General features: G+C 57.5%; 7 protein-coding genes across 7 annotated transcripts; 3 read left to right on the forward strand and 4 right to left on the reverse strand.

Moving 5' to 3' along the window:
* Nucleotides 1–150: 150 nt before the first annotated feature.
* Nucleotides 151–4,469, reverse strand: PHACADRAFT_251778 (uncharacterized protein). Its single transcript, XM_007393162.1, has 8 exons — nt 3,937–4,469; nt 3,785–3,886; nt 3,612–3,729; nt 3,408–3,555; nt 2,635–3,358; nt 2,459–2,578; nt 347–2,407; nt 151–286 (listed from the first exon to the last, which is right to left on the reverse strand). Exons 1-7 carry the CDS (start codon nt 4,438–4,440, stop codon nt 1,814–1,816), a joined length of 2,310 nt encoding a protein of 769 aa, XP_007393224.1. The 5' UTR covers nt 4,441–4,469; the 3' UTR covers nt 151–286; nt 347–1,813.
* Nucleotides 4,470–4,709: 240 nt separating this feature from the next.
* PHACADRAFT_251781 (uncharacterized protein) lies at nt 4,710–6,279 on the reverse strand. The gene is made up of 8 exons (XM_007393163.1): nt 6,167–6,279; nt 5,843–6,108; nt 5,660–5,787; nt 5,503–5,608; nt 5,358–5,448; nt 5,156–5,298; nt 4,945–5,105; nt 4,710–4,891 (listed from the first exon to the last, which is right to left on the reverse strand). The coding sequence occupies exons 1-8, from the start codon at nt 6,253–6,255 to the stop codon at nt 4,790–4,792; spliced, it is 1,086 nt and encodes a 361-aa protein (XP_007393225.1). The 5' UTR covers nt 6,256–6,279; the 3' UTR covers nt 4,710–4,789.
* Nucleotides 6,280–6,396: 117 nt separating this feature from the next.
* Nucleotides 6,397–10,400, forward strand: PHACADRAFT_206756 (uncharacterized protein; the record flags this gene model as incomplete). The annotated part of the gene is made up of 13 exons (XM_007393164.1): nt 6,397–6,414; nt 6,492–6,645; nt 6,701–6,831; nt 6,880–7,040; nt 7,095–7,171; nt 7,223–7,760; nt 7,818–7,915; nt 7,967–8,244; nt 8,304–8,429; nt 8,479–9,381; nt 9,444–9,528; nt 9,581–9,696; nt 9,747–10,400. The coding sequence occupies 13 exons, from the start codon at nt 6,397–6,399 to the stop codon at nt 10,074–10,076; spliced, it is 3,015 nt and encodes a 1,004-aa protein (XP_007393226.1). The 3' UTR covers nt 10,077–10,400.
* Nucleotides 10,401–10,504: 104 nt separating this feature from the next.
* PHACADRAFT_193022 (uncharacterized protein) lies at nt 10,505–10,844 on the reverse strand (the record flags this gene model as incomplete). The annotated part of the gene is made up of 3 exons (XM_007393165.1): nt 10,505–10,615; nt 10,672–10,751; nt 10,802–10,844. The coding sequence occupies 3 exons, from the start codon at nt 10,842–10,844 to the stop codon at nt 10,505–10,507; spliced, it is 234 nt and encodes a 77-aa protein (XP_007393227.1).
* Nucleotides 10,845–11,043: 199 nt separating this feature from the next.
* Nucleotides 11,044–13,695, forward strand: PHACADRAFT_139309 (uncharacterized protein). Its single transcript, XM_007393166.1, has 6 exons — nt 11,044–11,178; nt 11,233–11,352; nt 11,418–11,600; nt 11,654–11,971; nt 12,027–12,872; nt 12,924–13,695. The coding sequence occupies exons 1-6, from the start codon at nt 11,062–11,064 to the stop codon at nt 13,056–13,058; spliced, it is 1,719 nt and encodes a 572-aa protein (XP_007393228.1). The 5' UTR covers nt 11,044–11,061; the 3' UTR covers nt 13,059–13,695.
* Nucleotides 13,696–14,024: 329 nt separating this feature from the next.
* PHACADRAFT_251785 (uncharacterized protein) lies at nt 14,025–16,702 on the forward strand. Its single transcript, XM_007393167.1, has one exon. It carries the CDS (start codon nt 14,130–14,132, stop codon nt 16,398–16,400), a length of 2,271 nt encoding a protein of 756 aa, XP_007393229.1. The 5' UTR covers nt 14,025–14,129; the 3' UTR covers nt 16,401–16,702.
* Nucleotides 16,703–16,885: 183 nt separating this feature from the next.
* Nucleotides 16,886–18,252, reverse strand: PHACADRAFT_171110 (uncharacterized protein). The gene is made up of 4 exons (XM_007393168.1): nt 17,981–18,252; nt 17,830–17,923; nt 17,675–17,773; nt 16,886–17,620 (listed from the first exon to the last, which is right to left on the reverse strand). Exons 1-4 carry the CDS (start codon nt 18,161–18,163, stop codon nt 17,097–17,099), a joined length of 900 nt encoding a protein of 299 aa, XP_007393230.1. The 5' UTR covers nt 18,164–18,252; the 3' UTR covers nt 16,886–17,096.
* Nucleotides 18,253–18,517: the final 265 nt, after the last annotated feature.

Consider the following 18,517-nt stretch of genomic DNA (forward strand, 5'->3'; position numbering starts at 1 on the left):
ACGCGCCCTCGGGATGACGCTTGCCCCCGCCTTTCCCGCCGCACGACCCACCTGCTCTGTCCCTCGCGGAACGGCGCCAAATTCGACAAGGCAAACGAGTGGGGCGTCCCCGTCGTCGACATGGCGTGGCTCGAGGGCATAACAAAGACTGGCGTCGTTCTGGGGTGGAAGTCTCGTCGCGCCTCGGGCGCGGAAGGGCAAGAGTCAGGGCCGCAGCAGCAGAGAATGGGCAAGGGCAAAGAGCGCGCTAGTCCTAGTGATGTGGCCATGGTGGATATCACGAATGGTAAGCCGTTTCCCCACTGCGAGTTCTCGCACAGTGATGAGGGAGGCGGAGCGCATCTAGACACTGCCTACGACCATCTGGCACCAGCACCAGCATCATCTCTATCACCAAGACGTCAGAGCAGCCCACTCGGTGATGATGACTATCTCGGCGCGCCCTTCGGGAAGCCCTCGGGTCTGCTCGACGAGTCGATGACGATGCCCGAGGCCGAGCCACACCTCATCCCCGGATTAGGGGGCGAAATTACAGACGGCTCGGACAGCATGGACGCGGGCAGCAGCAGGCAGCCGAGCGAGACTCGCTCGCTCGCGGATCTGCGCGAGGACATGCTGAATACGATGATCGCCAGCTCTCAGTCGCCATCGCCGCTCAAGATACCGTCGCGCTTCCAATCGCCCACGAAACACGGCGCAGCGGATTTTGGCGTCGTCGACGCGGAGGGGAACGCACGTGAACCGCGGACGCCGAGCAGGATCTCGCGCGCGGCGAGCGACGAGCTGCAGGCGCGTCTGACGTCGCTGCTGGGCAAGCGTGCGATGGAGGAGGCGCAAGAGGACGAGCAGGATGGCGGAGACGCGTCCGACGTGCTGCCAGCCATGAAACGGCGCGCACGCGTGCTCAGCCGGACAAAATCAAAGGTACATCCGCCCCGTCGTTTTCTCGCGCAGCAGCAGAGCTGACGGCCCTCGTGCAGGACGCCCGCGCGGCATACGAGCACTACTTCGAGCGCAGTGCAAGCGCGACGAGCATCGTCCTCGACGACGCGCCGCTCTCGACACCGCGCGAGATCGACCTGGCGGACCCTGTGCAGCGCCAGCCCCTGCCCAGCGGCGGCCAGAGGCGGAGCGGCGAGCCTGCTGCACGGACGGCGAGCGGCGGGGCGGGTGTGCTGTACCACGACCCCGCGCAACGCCGGCACCGCGAGCAGCTCATGTCGCTGCTTGGACCCGAGGAGAGCGCGGAGGATGACTGGCCGCAGCTCCTGCGGGACGCGCCGGCGGAGAAGCAGGGTGGCAAGGGCAAAGTTATCGCCGGGAAGGCCGCGGCGAAACAGAAGGTGCCAGAAGACGAGCAGACGGAGGCTCAGGGCGCGGCCAAGCCCAAGAGGCGGCCGCGACGGAGCGGTACGCGGCGCAGGTGAAGGGGCGCGGCAGGCGCCGGGCGTGGTGTCGCGGAGTGGATCTAGCTTGTTGACAACTATGTAACCCTATGCTGGAGTACTTTGGGTTGTGCGAGTGTGGATGGGCGGTGTGTCCTGTGCAAGATCTGTGCCAGCGTGGATCCGACCCCCGCAACAGCGGGTCTCAGGCTCTGCCCCGCGTCCCGTACGCCGACTCAGCGGACACGAACGCGGCCTTTTCCGCGATCAGCGCGACAATGAGTAGAGCGCCACCCGCGGGCGCGAGTGTTTCAAGGGGAGGCCGCTCGGCCGATGTCGCCCGAATGAAATGTGCGCCATGAAATGAGAGTTTGTCACGAGTGTACAGACTCTACAGCTGTAACTAAGGTCGACGCGGAAACCAACCGCTAAGCGACAGCAGCAGGCTCACCGCCCTCGACCCTCTTCCCGTCCTCCTCCCTGCCCGCTCTGACAGGCAGCCCCGCAAACCTGCTCCGAAGCGCCTCATACTTGCGCCGCTGCGCAACCGATACGCTCGGCTGCACCTTCTCCAGCGCACGCTCAAAGTCGGCGAGCCGCACTGTGATGCCCGTCTCGCCCTCCGGCAGCGCGTGGCCGTCTCCCTCCATGGCGTCGAGCGCGCCGAGCGTACGCTTGAGTGCGGCAACGCCCGCCTCGCGCACAACCGCAGCAAGATCTGCGCCGCTGTACCCGTCGCAGCGCGTGCGGACCAGTGCCTCGACCCGCTCGCGCACGCACTCGTAGGTCGCGCCCAGTTCGCCGAGCGGCACCTTCCGTATCACCGTACGCATGATCTCGGCACGCTCGTCGGTGCTGGGCAGGTCGACGTACAGCAGCTTGTCGAGCCGCCCGGGACGGCACATCGCGGGGTCGATCATGTCGGGGCGGTTCGTCGCAGCGATAACGTACACGGACTTGCGTGCATCAAGCCCGTCGAGCTCCGTGAGGAGTGTGTTGACGACGCGGGCAGATGATTCAGACTAGAATGTAGATTACGGACAGTCAGACAGGCGAAGTAGAACATTGCATACCATGCTGTCATCCCGGCGTGGTACAAGAGCGTCGAGCTCGTCGAAGAAGATCACACACGGCGACGAGGCTCGTGCGCGAGAGAAGACCTGACGAACTGCCCGTTCACTCTCACCAACATACTGTAGACGTATGGTCAGTAATCAGCAGAGATGGCAGATATCAGTATGGCGCTCGCCTTGTTGAGCAGCTCCGGGCCTTTCACACTGATGAAATTTGCCCTGCTTTCATTCGCGACAGCCTTCGCAAGCAACGTCTTTCCACAACCTGGTGGTCCCCACAAGAGCACGCCACACGCTGCTTCGATGCCTACGGCACTGAATAGCTCCGGTCGGCGGATCGGTTGAACGATTGCCATGTGTAACTCCTCGCGTGTTGCGTGCAGAGCACCGATGTCCGCCCAGGTGACATCCGGCACGGTCGCAAAGCCCTCACGCTTCGAGGACGGCTGCACCTGCTTGAGTGCCGCAAGGAAATCGCTCATTGTGATGCATAGCGGCACGAGCTGCGCCTCCGTCAGCGGGTCAGGATGCGCGCGCAGGAAGTGCACAATCGAGCTTGCGGGCGAGTTGGAGGGAAGCGAAATGTCCGAGAAGGGTACACGCATCGAGGACTGCGTAGGCGGCGTTAAATTTCCAGCTGGTACGCTTGATATCGGAACGACGGCTCCGTCAATAGCCATGGAAGAGTCTCCATCTAGGTCTAGTTTGCTTTGCACGGCCTCGGGAAGGACGAGGCCTCCCTCTGAGACCCGTTGAAAGATCCGCTTGACAGCGATGATACCGGCCGCACCCGTCAGAGCGGCCAGGTCTGCGCCGACATACCCCGGAGTGGCCTTGGCGAGGGCGAGAAAATCAAAGTCACCTTCTAGCCTGAGCCTTGAAGAAAGCACTCGCAAGATTCTACACTAGACGTTTCAGATGGCGGTCAGAATGCGAAGGAAGGACGCACTGCGTACGTGCCTCATCATCAGGCACACCCATGCTGATCTCGTGGTCGAATCGGCCCGCACGCCGCAACGCTGCATCGAGTGAGTCAGGTCTGTTTGTCGCGCCGATGACGATTACGGGTCTGTTGTCCGTCTTATCCCAAGACATGTCTGCTCAGCGAGGGAGTTGAGCAGCGAGATACGACGGATTGCGACAACTTACGCACCGTCCATGCATGTCAGGAATTGCGCGACGATGCGTCTCTCCATCTCGCGCTGTGCGCTCTCTCGTTTGGGGGTGATAGCGTCGATCTCGTCTATAAACAATAAGCAAGGCGCAACTCGCTGTGAACGTGCGTGAGTCCGCCGTCTCAGACGACTCCATTGATCGGAGACATACTTTGGCTTCTTCGAATGTATCCCGAAGCGTCTTCTCAGACTCGCCAGACATACCAGATACGACTGATGGAGCCGACACGCTGATAAAGGGCACTCCGAGTTCCTGCAGACAGCGGTGAGCCGGGAGCGATCGTCCGTGAGAGGAAACCTTACGCCAGCAATAGCATGTGCTAACAGCGTCTTACCACACCCAGGGGGACCGTGTAGCAAAACGCCGCGTGGCGGCTGGACTCCAGTGTGGATGTACACCTCCGGATGGCACAGCGGCATTGCGACAAGCTCGAGCATCTTCTCCACGCAGCTTTCGATGCCGCCGAGGTCCGACAGACGTGTAGATGGTGGCGCATAGTCTTTAGCAATGCCACCGCCCCTCTCTGCGAGGCGTGGACGTTTGCTGCCGTCCTCACCAGCGAGACGGGACGAACGCGTCTTGCGCTTGCCGCTCGAGACGAGCTTGGGATCTGCCGTCGATGTCGAGGGCTCGTTCTCCCCAACGAGCTCGCCATCCGTCTTCTCTAATGTTGGTGTCACCGTGCCGCCTGCGTCCTCTTCGGCGTTGGGTGTGGAGACAGCGGGTGCGGAACTGGCGGAGGTGGGTGCGCTTTGGGCGTTGAGATTGATTTTGGCACGACGGTGTTGAGACCAGAGGCCCTGCATGGAGCGATTGAGCGCATTCGAGCCCTGCCTTGTTTTATACTCAGTATCTTTTCTTTATTACTGTAAATTTTATCGCACACCGAGATTTCCATCCAAAGTGTCCGCGAACGAAGAAGGATGGGTGATTTGGCGCCCAAAAGAGCGGCTCTGAAATTTTGGCATCATTCAGCCCCGGCAACATAGGCTAAGTATGGCAAGTCTCCGAGAATCAGAGTAGGCCACCTAATAAACCTCTTTTTCACATTTGGCTAGAATATTGCTCTTCCTTGCCTCACTTATGGTTTATTTGTCAGCTAAACTACAGTGTTATGTTTCCATTAATATTGCTACAAAGAATCCCAGATACTCTTCACAGGTCTCCAACTTTCTTCAGGTTTTTGATGTTGACTGTTGTTCGCTCGTTCCTTCGCCAGAACTCGACAAGCACTTCCGCGAGGCGCTCCGGGTCGTCCTTCACAGTACAAGGTTAGCAGTCAAGTAAGTGGATGAGGAATGAACACAAACCTCGTGCAGAATATGCCCCACGTTCGATACAACGACAAGCTGGTATTTCCCTTGCATCTGTCCTATCATTAACTCCTTATCAAGCCTTTCAGCTCCTGCCAAGACCAACACACGGGCCGTCTTTGCAGATAGGAAGCGGCTCGAGAGTCCGGTAAACCAACCTACACACGGGTTAGGCAAAGTTCAGCAGACGATCGTGGAGAGATCTTACTGGTCCAATATGGCGCTGTCGCTCTTAGCGAAGCTCGCCAGACCCACAGCAACGAGCCTGGCTCCGGGTTCGGGTTCTGGATGATGATGCTAGGCACAGATACACGTGCCGAGTCGGGATTGCGGATAGCATGAGTCGAGATGCTGGAAATCATAAGAGGGTTAATAAAGATCTCAGCTCGAGTACGGCACAGACAGCTTACTGCCATCTAATTGCATCCTCTTGGCTATTGAACCCCTCTGGCCGTGAGTCGAGTAGATCGTGCATCATTGGAAGGGCTTCCAGAGTAAATTCTGAGAGGCGAATGTGAGCAGAGCAGAGCGTAAGGTTGATCCTTCGGAAGTCACCTTCAACAACATCCAACACAGCAACGCCTACTATTCTATACTTGCGCTCTTGTAGTAGTGGGCATGCACGAGTTATCACGGAACCGCCGAGACTGTGACCGACTAGCTACGCGTAATCATTGCTTGGGTCGCAGGAATATGCCAAAAATAAACCCACCAGTAGCGTAGGGGTAGAAGTAATATCTTTGAAGACGTTCGTTATGAGGTTAACGAAGTCTGCCGTGAGCGTATCGATCGAAAGGTCTTCCTTGTCGGCAGATGTTGGTGTCTGAGGCGCGGTCTTGCCTGGACAGATCCACATGTAAGTATCTCGGACCTCTGTGCAGGTCAAGTTACTGACCATGGCCTCTCATGTCAAATGCCAATACCCCACATTCCCCCTTGCTCTCCGTAGCGATCTCCTTCGCGAAACATGCGAACGTGAGTCCAGACCAGCCTGCGCCGTGGTGGCAAACCATGACTGTTCCGTCGACAGCTCTTGGTGCGGTGTAGTACACTCTGAAGTCTAGACCAGATTCCGGCACTGCAACCTGCAGCGCTTGCTCAAAGTAACCTGCAGCCGAGATGGGAGCGAAGTCCGCGTTATGTGTGCGCGTGCGCGGTGGCCTGCGAGCAGTCTCGTGTTATTGTAAAGCGGCGTTGTTGGTTTGTCGAAGAAGCTTACTTCAGAGATGGGAGTCCCATCGCAGGGGGTAGTGCGCCGACGGAATCTGCCGCTTCCTCCTCTTCGTCTTCATCAGGATCTGAAGGCATTTGGGGCAGCTTCAAGATACGTGCATGCAGTGCGGAGCGATACAGATCCGACATCGCGAGATATGCAGCGATGATTCTGAAGTATTCTAGTACGCGAGCGAGACCTTCGTGTCCGAGGCGATGTTAAGGCTGAGTGGGACAATGTGCGACAAAGCGTTCGTGCGTCTGTCCTAGAAAGGCAGGAGTGAGCTTTGAATCCTAACAGGACCATACATATCCACGTGGCACGCGTCCAGACGCGACTCATTAGCGCCCGCATAGGCCACACCGTCGCTCTCACGTCCGCCGCTGGTCGCGCTTTACCTTCGCCGGCTCTTGGCAGCGCACTGACAATGTGGACCGTGGTCGGGCCTTTTGACGGCGAGGAGGATAATAAGGTCGACTTCAAGAGTGAGTCACTGTGTGCGACTTTAGTGATCCGCCCCAGCAAACAGTCTGCACCTAGAAACCAAGCTGCTCAGGCCAGGCAATAGCTATGTCGTCTCGCGCAAAGTGGGGCCGTTAGTGGTTAAACACAAAAGTATTTCGCGAAAACATCTCGTATTCGAAGTCGCAGAGTGCTCAGAAGAAGACATCGTACGCACCACCCTGTCCGCAAATACCTCAAAGCTCATTCTTCAATAGGAGGACCCAGACCACGTCCCAAAGCTCACATTACACAATACCGGTGCACAAGCGCGCAAAGGCTTGCATATTGACGGTACCGACTTCGTGGTCAACAAGGATGGCTCCACTGTACTGAAGGATGGGGATACAATCGTGGCTTTGCACGACATAGTCATAACGTATGTATCATGCTCTCGCATACATCTTCTCGCATAACTCAGTTTACTCCTTAGGGCGAAGTGGGAGAAGCTCGCATGCTGCTACCCACCAACTGTCACAGATGTCAAGGCGGAAGATTGTGCCAGGCTCGGTGCGCCCGTTCCTATCGTTCTACACACTATTCTTACAGCATATATACCAGCAATTCCCGTGGTATCCAAGCCACATCCAAGTGTCAATTACCATCTCACTCCCACTTATACTCTTACACCCGCAATAGCAACCTCGCTATTGAATACCGCGACTTTTGTCAAGCCGACTTGGCTAACAGAGCTTATTGCTCATTATGCGCCCCTAGACACACCGGACTCTGGAAAAGATTACCACGTTCCCTCAACTTCAACACATCGTCCGGCGTTTTCTCCCGCCTTGCCCTCCAGTCTCAAGAATCACCGTTCATGGGAGCCAAACGAAGCCCGCACGAGCATGCTGCAGGGGCACCGAGTGTTGTTTGTTGGTGAACGAGGGAGAGAAGCGGGCGAAGACTATAAGGAGCTTGTCAAGCAAGGCGGCGGCACGTATGAGTGCTGCGCCGTCCAGGGCGGGCGCAAGGCCCTGCACGATGTCCTGGCCAAGGCGCAGGGAAAAGGCGCCAGGATCACGCTTGTGGCTGATGCGACAGCAATGGTTGCTGCCGTTGGACAAGACGAGTGGGATGGAATCGTCGAGGAGGTAACGGGGTGAGTGAGTCTCTGCTTGCTAAACTGTGCGGGACAATTCGAAAATGATATATGTAGATATGGTCTGCGATTCATCAGCTCAGATAACCTCGTCCAGGCGGTGGTCCATGTCGACCTGGCATATATAGACTGTGGGGCGTCGCAAAACCGCGCTAGTAAGCCCCGCTTTTCTGATCTCGACTCAACTCTCGCTCACCGGCTACCAGCGCAAAGTGGTAGTTCCATCCCAGATGTTGTTCTCAACACGCATCCGGAGGAACCTTCTGCACCACCATCGCTTCCACCAGCTGGGTCAGCGGAAGCTAAGCCAGAGCCGGCACCGTCGCCGCCACAACGGAAGCTCGTGCGGCGTGCGGCGACTGGGCAACCCTCAGCTGAGCCGGAACCGTCATCATCTACAACTGCCAATACAACTCCAGCCCTAGAGGCTGCTACCAATTCCGGCGAGCCGCCACAGGAGGAACAGCCTTTCAAGTTGCGACGGGTTTGTGGTCTGGTATGCCGATACACCGACACGCATACTGATACCATCATGTATCGTAGCCGCTTGTGCGAAGAACAGTCACAAAAGCGAACGACAACGTGATTGTCGGAGTTGGTGATACGTCAATGGCGATGGACGGTACTACTTCGGCCACTAACGATGCTCCAAAACCCGTCGAGGACCTTGTGCGTCTACGTCCCCTAGCAGCGGCTCTCTTGCTGACTTCGCGTGCAGCTCCTGTTCCGCCGCCCTATCAACTTGAAACGCCGCCATGGCGGTGCAGCACCCGCTCTACAGCCCCCGCCTCTGCCTCCGCCCAGCCAACTCATTGTCGAGAGGCCGTCCGGCGATGAGCCGCCGCACAAGAAGTTCAGGGCCCTGTTCGAAGAGAGTGATCCCGACCGGATCGCATCCCAGTTACCTGTCGCCCAGATTGGTACGAGCGGCAGCGCGGCGAGCGGGGCGTTGAGCAGCCAGACTCAGACCGAGAGCGCGATAAGGACGCAGGCGCGAGCGCGAGAGCTCGCCTCGGTGCCTGAGGAGGAGGAGGTCGGTGCTGAGGCGAGTGCGTCCTCTGGCATGCGGGAACCACAGAAGCGCAAAGCTCGTGACGAGGACGAGGACGTTGAGATGCAGGACACGGATGACGCTCGTCCGGTGAAGCGGCGCGGCGCCAGCGGGGAGCCCGCGACGGCGCCACCTCAAGCGTCCTCCAGCAAGCCCGCCGCCCCGACGATCTTCACGAACGCCGCCAACAAGCCGGCGAGCAGCGGCCAGAAGCCTCCTAGCACGGGTCAGAAGTCACACGGCGCTGCAGCGGGAAAGCCGGATACGGACGAGGCGTTCCTCAAGGCCGTTGCCTCTACCAAGCGGGGCAAGAAGCACGAGGACGACTTTGACCGGGAGTTCAACAAGCTTCGGATCAGCAAGCCCGAGGTGCAGCGCGTCGATCCCGAGGAGCAGTGGAAGGTCCTCGATGATTTTGGAGATGACAATGATGTTAGAGGAAACTTCATGGTAGTTGTTGAAATGGACCTGATCAGGAAGGACCGGAGGGAGGGACGTAGCGGCATTGTGACGGATGGAAGCGGCAGGAGGGATTGGGAGGGGAGGCCGAATTTCAAAAAGTTCAAGAAGGTTGGTGATGTCTCTCGGTCTGTCAGTAAACAGAGTAGTATGAACTTACACAAACATTGCAGAGAGCGATTAACGAGCGACTCAGGCCTATCGAGCTGATTCTCTCAAACGAGGATGACATGCTTGGTTTCAAGGATGAGCCGGACGGTATGTCTCATAGTCGGCTTTCATGACAGGCTCAGCTCACTGCCACGCATAGATAATGCCCCTAGCTTTCCGCGCTCGGAATCTCAGCGTAGGCTCAAAAACGATCCACTTAGCCCTGTATCGAAGCTGCAGAGGCCTCGCAGGCAACTACGTGACTCGGACTCGGAGGTCGAGTCCGTCATCGTGCCCAAATCCCAGAAGACTGAACCAAAAGCAAGGTGCCGCCGCCCAAAGCCTTCCGGCCGAAGGCCTCGCGGCCGCAAAAGAAGTCGACTCTGTTCGTCGAAAGTGACCCCGAGGACGAGGATGAAGCAGCCGTGCCCGCCGACAAGGACGCATCGCAGCGCGACGACATGGGTAGCGACGCGGAAATCAGCCCAAATTCGACAATCCGCACGGAAACGCAGCGGCGCAGCCAGCAGAGCGGCCTCGGCAGCCGGCGTCGCGAGCCTGCGCCGGCTGACGACGACTCGGACAACGAGATGGTGTTCAAAGGTTTCGGTGCCGGGCGTTCGCAAAGGACGCAGCGGAGCACGCAGAGGAGATAGGAGGCGATGGAGTGTTTTACGGCATAGCATTATATGGACGATCTAAGCGATATCCTGTGTGGCTGCATGCTAGTGTGCAGACGAATGCATTGCTTTTCCTCGCAGTATGCCGCCTTGATGCCAGCAACTATGCAAGCTGGGCGCGGGAGCATTGTGAAGTCGGCTCGATGAACTTGGCAGCTGTCCCGGGTGTCGTCCTCGGCAGCGTACCGGCTGGGCGTACCACTGCGTGTCGCGGGTCAGGACGGGCCATCATATTTGGCGATCGACACGGTCCTTGCTCAAGCGTGTAATGTAGGCCCTGCTTACGATGTTGACTGAGTAGACCGCTTTCAGTATGTCTGTGGAGCATTAGAAAATGGACGATGAACGCACAGGCTTCCATGTAGCGATCCATACACCGCGACAGACATGTCTTTGGACTCTGGTCAAAACAGAATTTGCGGGGTAGACACATGGGTGAAGCGCACCTCTTCTGAAGACGATAACGAGGTGCCGGGCTTAGTGACGCACTTCTGGAAGCATTTCTCGCCCACTTTCTGCAAGGTGTAACTCTCAACACATAGCCAAGGGACTGAGACACTATTAAACGCACGCTCATAAGTTCCTGAGCATTTGCCAGGGCCATCTCGCCGCGAATGGACTGTATGAAGGCCTCCTTACGGGCTGCCATCTCTACACAAAGAGTGAGAAAAGTTACTTCGGGCAGGTTCTGCGCTACGCACCCTGGGGAGGAGCTGCAGAAGCCGAGGAACCAAAGAATGACATTCTGAACGTAGTGTGCAGGAACAGTCAGTAGATATGGGGCTCGGTTTGGTGAAAAGCACACACTCGGAAAATCGAGTGAACGAACTGAACCAACGTCGCGTAGCCTTCGGCTCCTGGCCGCTGTGAGCGCCCAGGTCGATCACCTCTGGGCACGTGATCAGAAATTATGTGCCCAGTGCCATCCGCCCTTTCTACCCTCGGCGTATCATAGATAGCAATGGGCGCACGCGAATCGACAGCACGGGGTGGGCAGGAGGGAGAAGTTCCTGAGGGCTCGCCGGACTACTATTCTCTGCTCGAGGTGGATGAGAATGCGACTACGGACGAGATTAGGGTGCGTTTGCTCTACACTTTCGTCTTCCGGCACAGCACTGACCAAGAAATATAGAAATCCTTCCGCAGGCTCGCACTGATCCACCATCCTGACAAGAACCACGACGATATCGAAGCCGCAACACAACGCTTTGCGGCGCTGCAACAAGCGTACGAGGTTCTGTCAGACGAACAAGTGAGCTTTAGCCTGCCTTCCCGCCTCCATGAGACGTATAGATCCTGATCCTCCGGCACAAGTAGGAACGGGCGTGGTATGATAGTCACCGAGCATCTCTCGTGCCTGAGCCCGATGCAGAAACTGTCTTCGAGGACATTCTCCGCGGCGCTGCCCCGCCAAGAGGACGGGACCGTGGTCTGACTGTCCGGCATCTCGAGCAATTCTTTAACCCATCGATATACAAGGGGTTTGATGATGGCGAGAGCGTGAGTATTACCCATCCTCAGTGCGTGATCTCATATCGACGGTCGCAATGCAGAGCTTCTTTACGATCTATCGCAATCTCTTCACCCGCCTTGCATATGACGAATCTCAATGGTCTGAGCACACGGCCGATTCGTATCCTTCCCTCGGGCTTGCCACCTGGCCGTGGGTACCTGCGTCAAAGGAGGATGCAGATACGGCGGCGAGGACGTTCTATAACTTTTGGCTCAACTTCGTGACGGCGAAGGACTTCTCATGGGAAGACCAGTGGGAGATAAACGATGCACCTGATAGGCGGGTGCGCAGGCTGATGGAGAAAGAAAACAAGAAGACGAGGGATGACGCAAGGAAAGAGTATAACGAGACTGTCAAGGTGAGTTATCCTAACTTAACCGTGTGCATACGCGGCATAAACTCACGTTTTCCAGGCCCTTGCCATGTTCATTCGCAAGCGCGATCCACGTTACAAAGCGCACATTACGCGGCAACATGCTGCAACTGCTGCAAAAGCCTCCGCTAAGTCTTCAGGGCAATCCACACCGCGCACTAAGCCTCCCCCGACGACAAACGCTTTCGTCGAGCAGGTGTGGCAGAAGCCTCGACGTGATGAAACACTAGACGCAGACCTCGAGTGGGCAGCGGCCGAGCGGGGTGAAGATGAGGAGGAGTGGGAATGCGTCGCGTGCGGAAAGACTTTCCGCAGTGAGGCTGCCTGGGACAGCCACGAACGCAGCAAGAAGCATATGCAGGCAGTTGAGAGGCTGAGGAGAGAGATGGAGGAGGAGAATGAGGAACTTGGGTTGGGTGGAGATGAAGAGAGGGATGGCGAAGACGAGAGCGAGCAAGAAGAGTTTACCGACGCACCTGAGAAAATTCCACCGTCCTCAGATGCAGGAGTCGAAGAAGATACCCCGCCTGTCAAGGATGGGCTCATGGCCGATGAGGAAGAAGGGGCGAGCGAAGAAACGCGACTCAAGTCGAAGAGGAAGAAGAAAGGAAAGAAACAAGCTCGCTCACCTTCACCTTCACCTGGGCTGTTGGCGAAAAATGAGCGCAAATCGCGTGCGCGGAGGCCCACTAGTCCAGACGACCTCGTTGAAGCCGTCGACGCGCCACAGCTGGGTGAACCTGCAGGCGAGGAGCAGATTAACAATGTGGACGGCGCGAGTACGCCGGCAAAGGTCGACAAGCCTGGGATGTCTAAGCGGGACAAGCGACGCGCGCGAGAGGCGGCCAAGAAGGCGAAGGAGGAGCAAGAGGCGACAGATTCGCTGGTATGTTCAAATTTCAACTGGGCCTCTTCAATTTTGCTCAGGCTCTCTCAGGTTTGTAATGTCTGCGAAGAGATATTCACCAGTCGGACAAAAATGTTTGCGCATATCAACGCAACGGGGCATGCCCTTGCCTCGAAACCTGACGAGGGCGGGGGCAAGAAAAAAGGAAAGAAGGGAAAGCGATAGCTGCACCATGTTCCACCCATGCTTTGTGTGTTTTTGTGCTAAGTTGACTGGGATATCCTGTACTGGCATCGGGTGTGGAATCCTGTTGAAGCGCCTAGTCACGTGATGGTCCGCGCCGGACGTAATTGAGCGCGCCATTGAGCATGTTCAACTGCAAACCGCTCCTTGGGGGCTCTTTACTGGGGTCTCTTGCCCTTCACGTGCACCCCGTTCTCTATCTCGTCTATACACCACATATTTTGCCATTTACGACCCATTTTAACGACATCTAACGAGCACCTTCCCACCCCCGCCACCTGTGCGTCTCGAGACCTCCTCGAATCCTGTTATCATCATGCCATTATGGTTCGAACCACTCACGCTCACCCGCTCTAGGACACGGCACACGTTCTCTACTAACGCCTTCCTTTTGGTTGTCAACCACAACCTCAACAATGGCCCAGCCCTCTCAGGTCTTACCTTCATGGCTTACCCTTTCGTCTACCCTCATTACCGAGCCCGACGGCAGTGTCTCGACGTCATTTGCAACGCTGCGTCTTCCATTGACATACTTCGGGCCTAGTGTAAGTGTTCGTTTTGCGCTCGATTCTGGGGACGAGATGGGTCGCGTCCTGTAGGCTAAAGTATGAGCTCTTATCGAGATAGACGTGGGGGGCGGCGGGGGATTTCGTTGCCCCGTGAATTTAGGCTTACACGCAGGCGACACATTTCTTTCGCGTGGCGTTACGTGAAGTTCGCTTCGGCATACTGATCATCTTTCTCTCTAAGATCCCGCTGGGTACCGATGGCGTCTGGACCTACGGTGGGCTCACACCACCACCATCCAATTCACCCCCGACAGCGACACCTACATCTACTAATGCTCAGTCATCATTCACTACAACACCGCCACTGACTTCCGTTCCTTCTCCCTCATCCATCGCTAGTACACCGTCCCAAACTGTCCCCACATCTACCTCTGGCTCCCCGACATCATCTGCCGCGAGCGCTCTGCAGAATCATGGCATCTCAACAGCCGTGCTTGGCGCGATACTAGGAAGCATCCTTGGTGTCTTGCTGCTCTTAGTGATCATGCTTTCTTTGTGCCTCCTTATTAGACGGAATCGTCGTCGTTCAAGAGTTTCTCCCGAAGGCACCAATACCGGCACCTCGAGCTTCTGGAACCGTTCCACGACACTCTTCTCGATCCGCCGTGACGATACTCGTCGCCAGACGCCAATATGGACCGGCTGGGAGTTCGTCGAGGCAGAGGCTGACTCCCAGGGAAGCAGAGGTTCGAGGAATGGTGGGCATGAGAGTCCGCCGCATTCACCTGGCGAAGGCTCTCCCCGCGGCAGCGGTGAAGAGGCTGATCCTTTCTTGACAAGGCGTAGCGTCCGGAGCGCAACTCTCGCTGATGAGACGCAGACGAAATCCGACACGCTAGTAAGCATGCCCGCCGCCGCCGTGCTTGGCAGTGGCACTCCAAGGTCAAGCCCACCGCAGGGAGGACACATTATTCCTCGGGACGTGCTAGCTCGTATGGCGGAGTCCGAACAAGAAGAATCCTCTCCGTATAGCATTCGCATCGTCCATCCTTCACCGCCGCAGGATCAGTCACCGCTCCTTCCACCGCCCCCTCTGGACCCTGATGGTCTTGCAGGTCTGGGCGTACGCAATCAGGCACGCCCTATCTCGGATCGCTCGGTTGGCTCGCAGAAGACGCAAGACCAGTCCATGTACTCGGAAAAGTCCGGCGCCAGCCTTGAGACCGACCCGGCCGAGCTTCTAGTTGCACAGCGTGTCAAAGTGGGCGCGACACCATCGCACTCAAGGCTCGCAACGATCGAATCTGCGAGTGAGCCTAGCAGATCGAGTAGCGCATTGGGGCTGAGTGGGCTAAGCTCTCGCCTGGGGCGGCTCAGTTGGTTCAGACGCATGTCCTCTTCTGGGCCTTCTACGTCACCTTCAGATACGCGGCAGGATACAGCTGCTGATTCCTACACGCGAACCCCGCCGCGCGCGTCTCGCAATGGCTCCCCTCGCCACTCCCGCCGTGGTTCTGTTTCAGGCTCAACGCGTTTACTCGATGACGCAGACCTTGAGGCAGGCCCCGTTAGCCCTACGCAACGTCCGCCAAGGCGCAACTCCGGACTTGGCCTCGGTTTGCTTGCAGCCGGCGACCGCCCCATGTCGAGTGTCAGCGCGAAGAGTACTGTTTCAGCCAGCGGGAACACCGTCTATCACTCTGCGCGCTCTCGCCCTGCGAGTTCCGTTGTGGACTTCCCGATGCCTGTCACTGCGCCTGACGCGCAGGAACGCCTCTCTCACGCCCCCGCCGGCTCGGACGCCGCTTTTGCAGGTCCTCCGCCTGCTTATGCTGTCGTGGACGACAATAGCAGCAATCATGCGAGCAACGGGAGCAATGGAAACAGTGATCGAGCAATCCCTCCCTCGCGTGTGGAGCGCCCGCCGTCTGAGATCGATATTCTCGATATTCCTGCGCCCGGCCCAGCGTCGCCATTCATCTCTGCTAGGCCGGCGTTCCCGCCCGGTCTTATACCGCTTCCGCAACAATGGCGTGACTCATACACAACTGATGGGTCCAGTCCAACCAGTGCTGGCGTTGCGATCGACATTCTGGATGACACGCCGCCCACTGCGCTCGAAGGCTGGAGGGATCTGTCTGGTGCTGGAGAGCGGCGCCAGACATTCGGCGTGGTGAGTATGCCTTGGAGTGTTGGACCATCGCCCAAGGCTAACCCGTCCGCCTTCCAGCCTCCCGCCGTGCAGCAAGCCGATCCCGCAACCTCACACCACGCCTCCTTGCATTCTCTGCCTTCGCACCTCCGCGTTCCGTCATCCCGTAGTGCGACTGACTCTGCGCCGTCGTCGCAGCACAGCCAGGGTGGCTCTGCGTCGTCAAGACCGTCGCAACGATCTCAGCTGCGGGATGTAAGTACATTCTCGGAAGAGAGCGAAGAAAGCCGACATGACGTCCCACCATTGCGCTCGCCACCCTTGTCAGCCGTGAGAGGCAGCTTCGCTAGCATGCAGGGCGCCTCGCGCCGGGTCTCGACGCGGCGTCTCTCGCAGCAGCCATCGCAACACTTAGCTGCTGATCCGCCTTCGCTCCAAGCACTCCCGGTGCAGGGTCCGCCTCCTGCCTACATGGCGCCGCTGCTCGGCACCATCAACTCCGCAACGTCGGATACGCACTCGAGCGTGACGACTGCCATGACAGACCCTATCACCGGCGCGATCATGCACTTCCCCAGCCTGCCGTACGCACGCGGCCAGCAGACAGATGCGAGACGGGAGTCACGCAGTGAGGAGAGCGGGACCGAAGAAGAGCATTGGTGATACTTTTCCACGCCGACCGCCCGGATGCTGAGATCTACCTGTGGACGAACTTTTATGACTGTTGTATTACTTGTTTTATCCTCACGGATCGTGGGAACCTCCTCACGAACACTGTTATACTCTGCTTTCGCGATACCTTCCAGCCTGTACTTTTGCGATCCCTTACTGTCACGATCCTGCCACGCGATACGACTTCTCCCTTAGCTATCAACGATGTTTCATCGCTCTGTTTGTTGTTCTACTTAGGATTTGGTTACGATACTTGTCGCGCCCGGAGCAGACTTCGAATCCACTACGTTTCTACGCAACCATGGGGTGATCCGAAGCCTTGCTAGTAGCCTTGTAGGCATGTAGTTATCAGGAGATGGCAATATGGTACGCTCTTACTTGGCGACGAATGCGTGATCAACAGAGTGGCCGTTTACCCGCGTTCTTTTCGCATCTCGCGCATAGTAGGTTCCGACGAGCCCGCGGAGGAAGCAAGCGCTCAACGCCACAAAGCCTGCTGTCCATAACGGGTTGGGGTATTCTGCGCACCGCGGCAACGCACGGCAGTCTCATCTCATTATTTTCGGACCTGAGGCACAGCAAGATACATGTAGCAAACATACACACTTCCGTGAGGACGGGGATCCACACGGCCCACACACAAGACCACAAGGTGGAAACCCGAGACAACCAGGGCTAGACAGTGTTTCACCGAACACTACTGCCTCCCAACCCTGTGCTGCGTCGCATCGAGCCGAGGCTCGAGGATCCCTCGCCCCGGCCGTCTGAATTGAAGAATGATCGCCGCGACATCGTGTAGCCTGTGTAGTCGGGCATCGCCATGGGCGAGGCCCGCGGCATATGTGCGCGCTCCCAGTCGTACGCCGTCGCCGTCGGTGGGTCTCGACGCCCAGCGCTGGCAAGGAGATATCCACCCGTTCCGGCGAGCGCCGCGCCTGTCCAGAAACCGGGACGCCAGTCTCCAACCGCAGGTCCCTGCGCTGAGCTCTGAGGGTGTTTGGTATAGGGCGGCGGGGGGTCGTTTCGATTGTCGTTCGGCTGGGATCCTGAGAACCAGCCAGATCCATGCGTGGGTCTCTGGGGACCTGTGCCAGGGGGGCGAGCGGCGGTATCAGGTTGACGACGGAAGCAGGATTTAATGATTTGCCAGAGAATATATGCAAAAACGGCGATCCAGACTAGGGTGAAGAGCAGTGCGATGGGATCTTGGTCTGGACAAACATGCGATTACGGCCGGAGAATTTCTGCTGGAGCATGTAACGTACCTTTGAGCCAAGCCCAGGGACGAGGAGGAAGATTGTGCGCCTCCTCCCCTCGAAGTGAATTGGGGACTTGGATTAGCCGGTATTCCAATGCACAGGAGCCTGCACGCGATCGCTTGTCGGGGGGAGGCGTACTGGGTACTGAGGACACAACGCACCTTTCAAGACATACGGATCACCAGGACCATCCCAGCCCTCGCATGAGACCTCGACTCGTCCGAAGCGTAGAGCTTCCGGCAGATCAGCCTCGCACTATTAATATTGCCTGGTAAATCTCCGGAACCTACTGCCACTCAGCAGAGCATGCACCTTCCAATCTACCCCCGTGGCTTCTCCTCCGACGTTTACGCACCGCACTGCTTCTGGCGTATACTGCCGACAGGCCTTGCCGATGCAGGTCAGTTGCGGGAGTGGGTCAGTCCTCCGGGCGGCTGTGAGAGCATCCTTGTAGAAAGAGAGGGATTTGATACGGTCGAGGCGTATTCTGGACATTATCCTGCTTCTTCAGGAGCTTGAAGACGAAAGTTAACAGCAAAGTCGTATATGACGGCCATGGTCCTGCAGAAGAGTGGAAGAACCTTGTATGGAATTAAGACGCCCCGGGCCCCTCTACTGCGGGATACGTGGAAGCTCCACGTGACCCTCTCGCTCTGTCCCAGTAACTAAGAAATATGTAAGGCACCTGCTCTTTATTTTCTATGCCACAGTGGCTCACAAAATGTGTAAAGGACTATTGTGCCATGACCCTCTGGCTATTTCTCGGGACCTTGCGACTCGCAGCTGGTCTTCCCCGCCGACCCATGACCCGCAAGTAACCAGCGATGCGATGCTTACTGCTGGTCCGCA

This window comes from Phanerochaete carnosa, assembly GCF_000300595.1.
Source record: "Phanerochaete carnosa HHB-10118-sp unplaced genomic scaffold PHACAscaffold_3, whole genome shotgun sequence".
Lineage (NCBI taxonomy): Eukaryota > Fungi > Basidiomycota > Agaricomycetes > Polyporales > Phanerochaetaceae > Phanerochaete > Phanerochaete carnosa.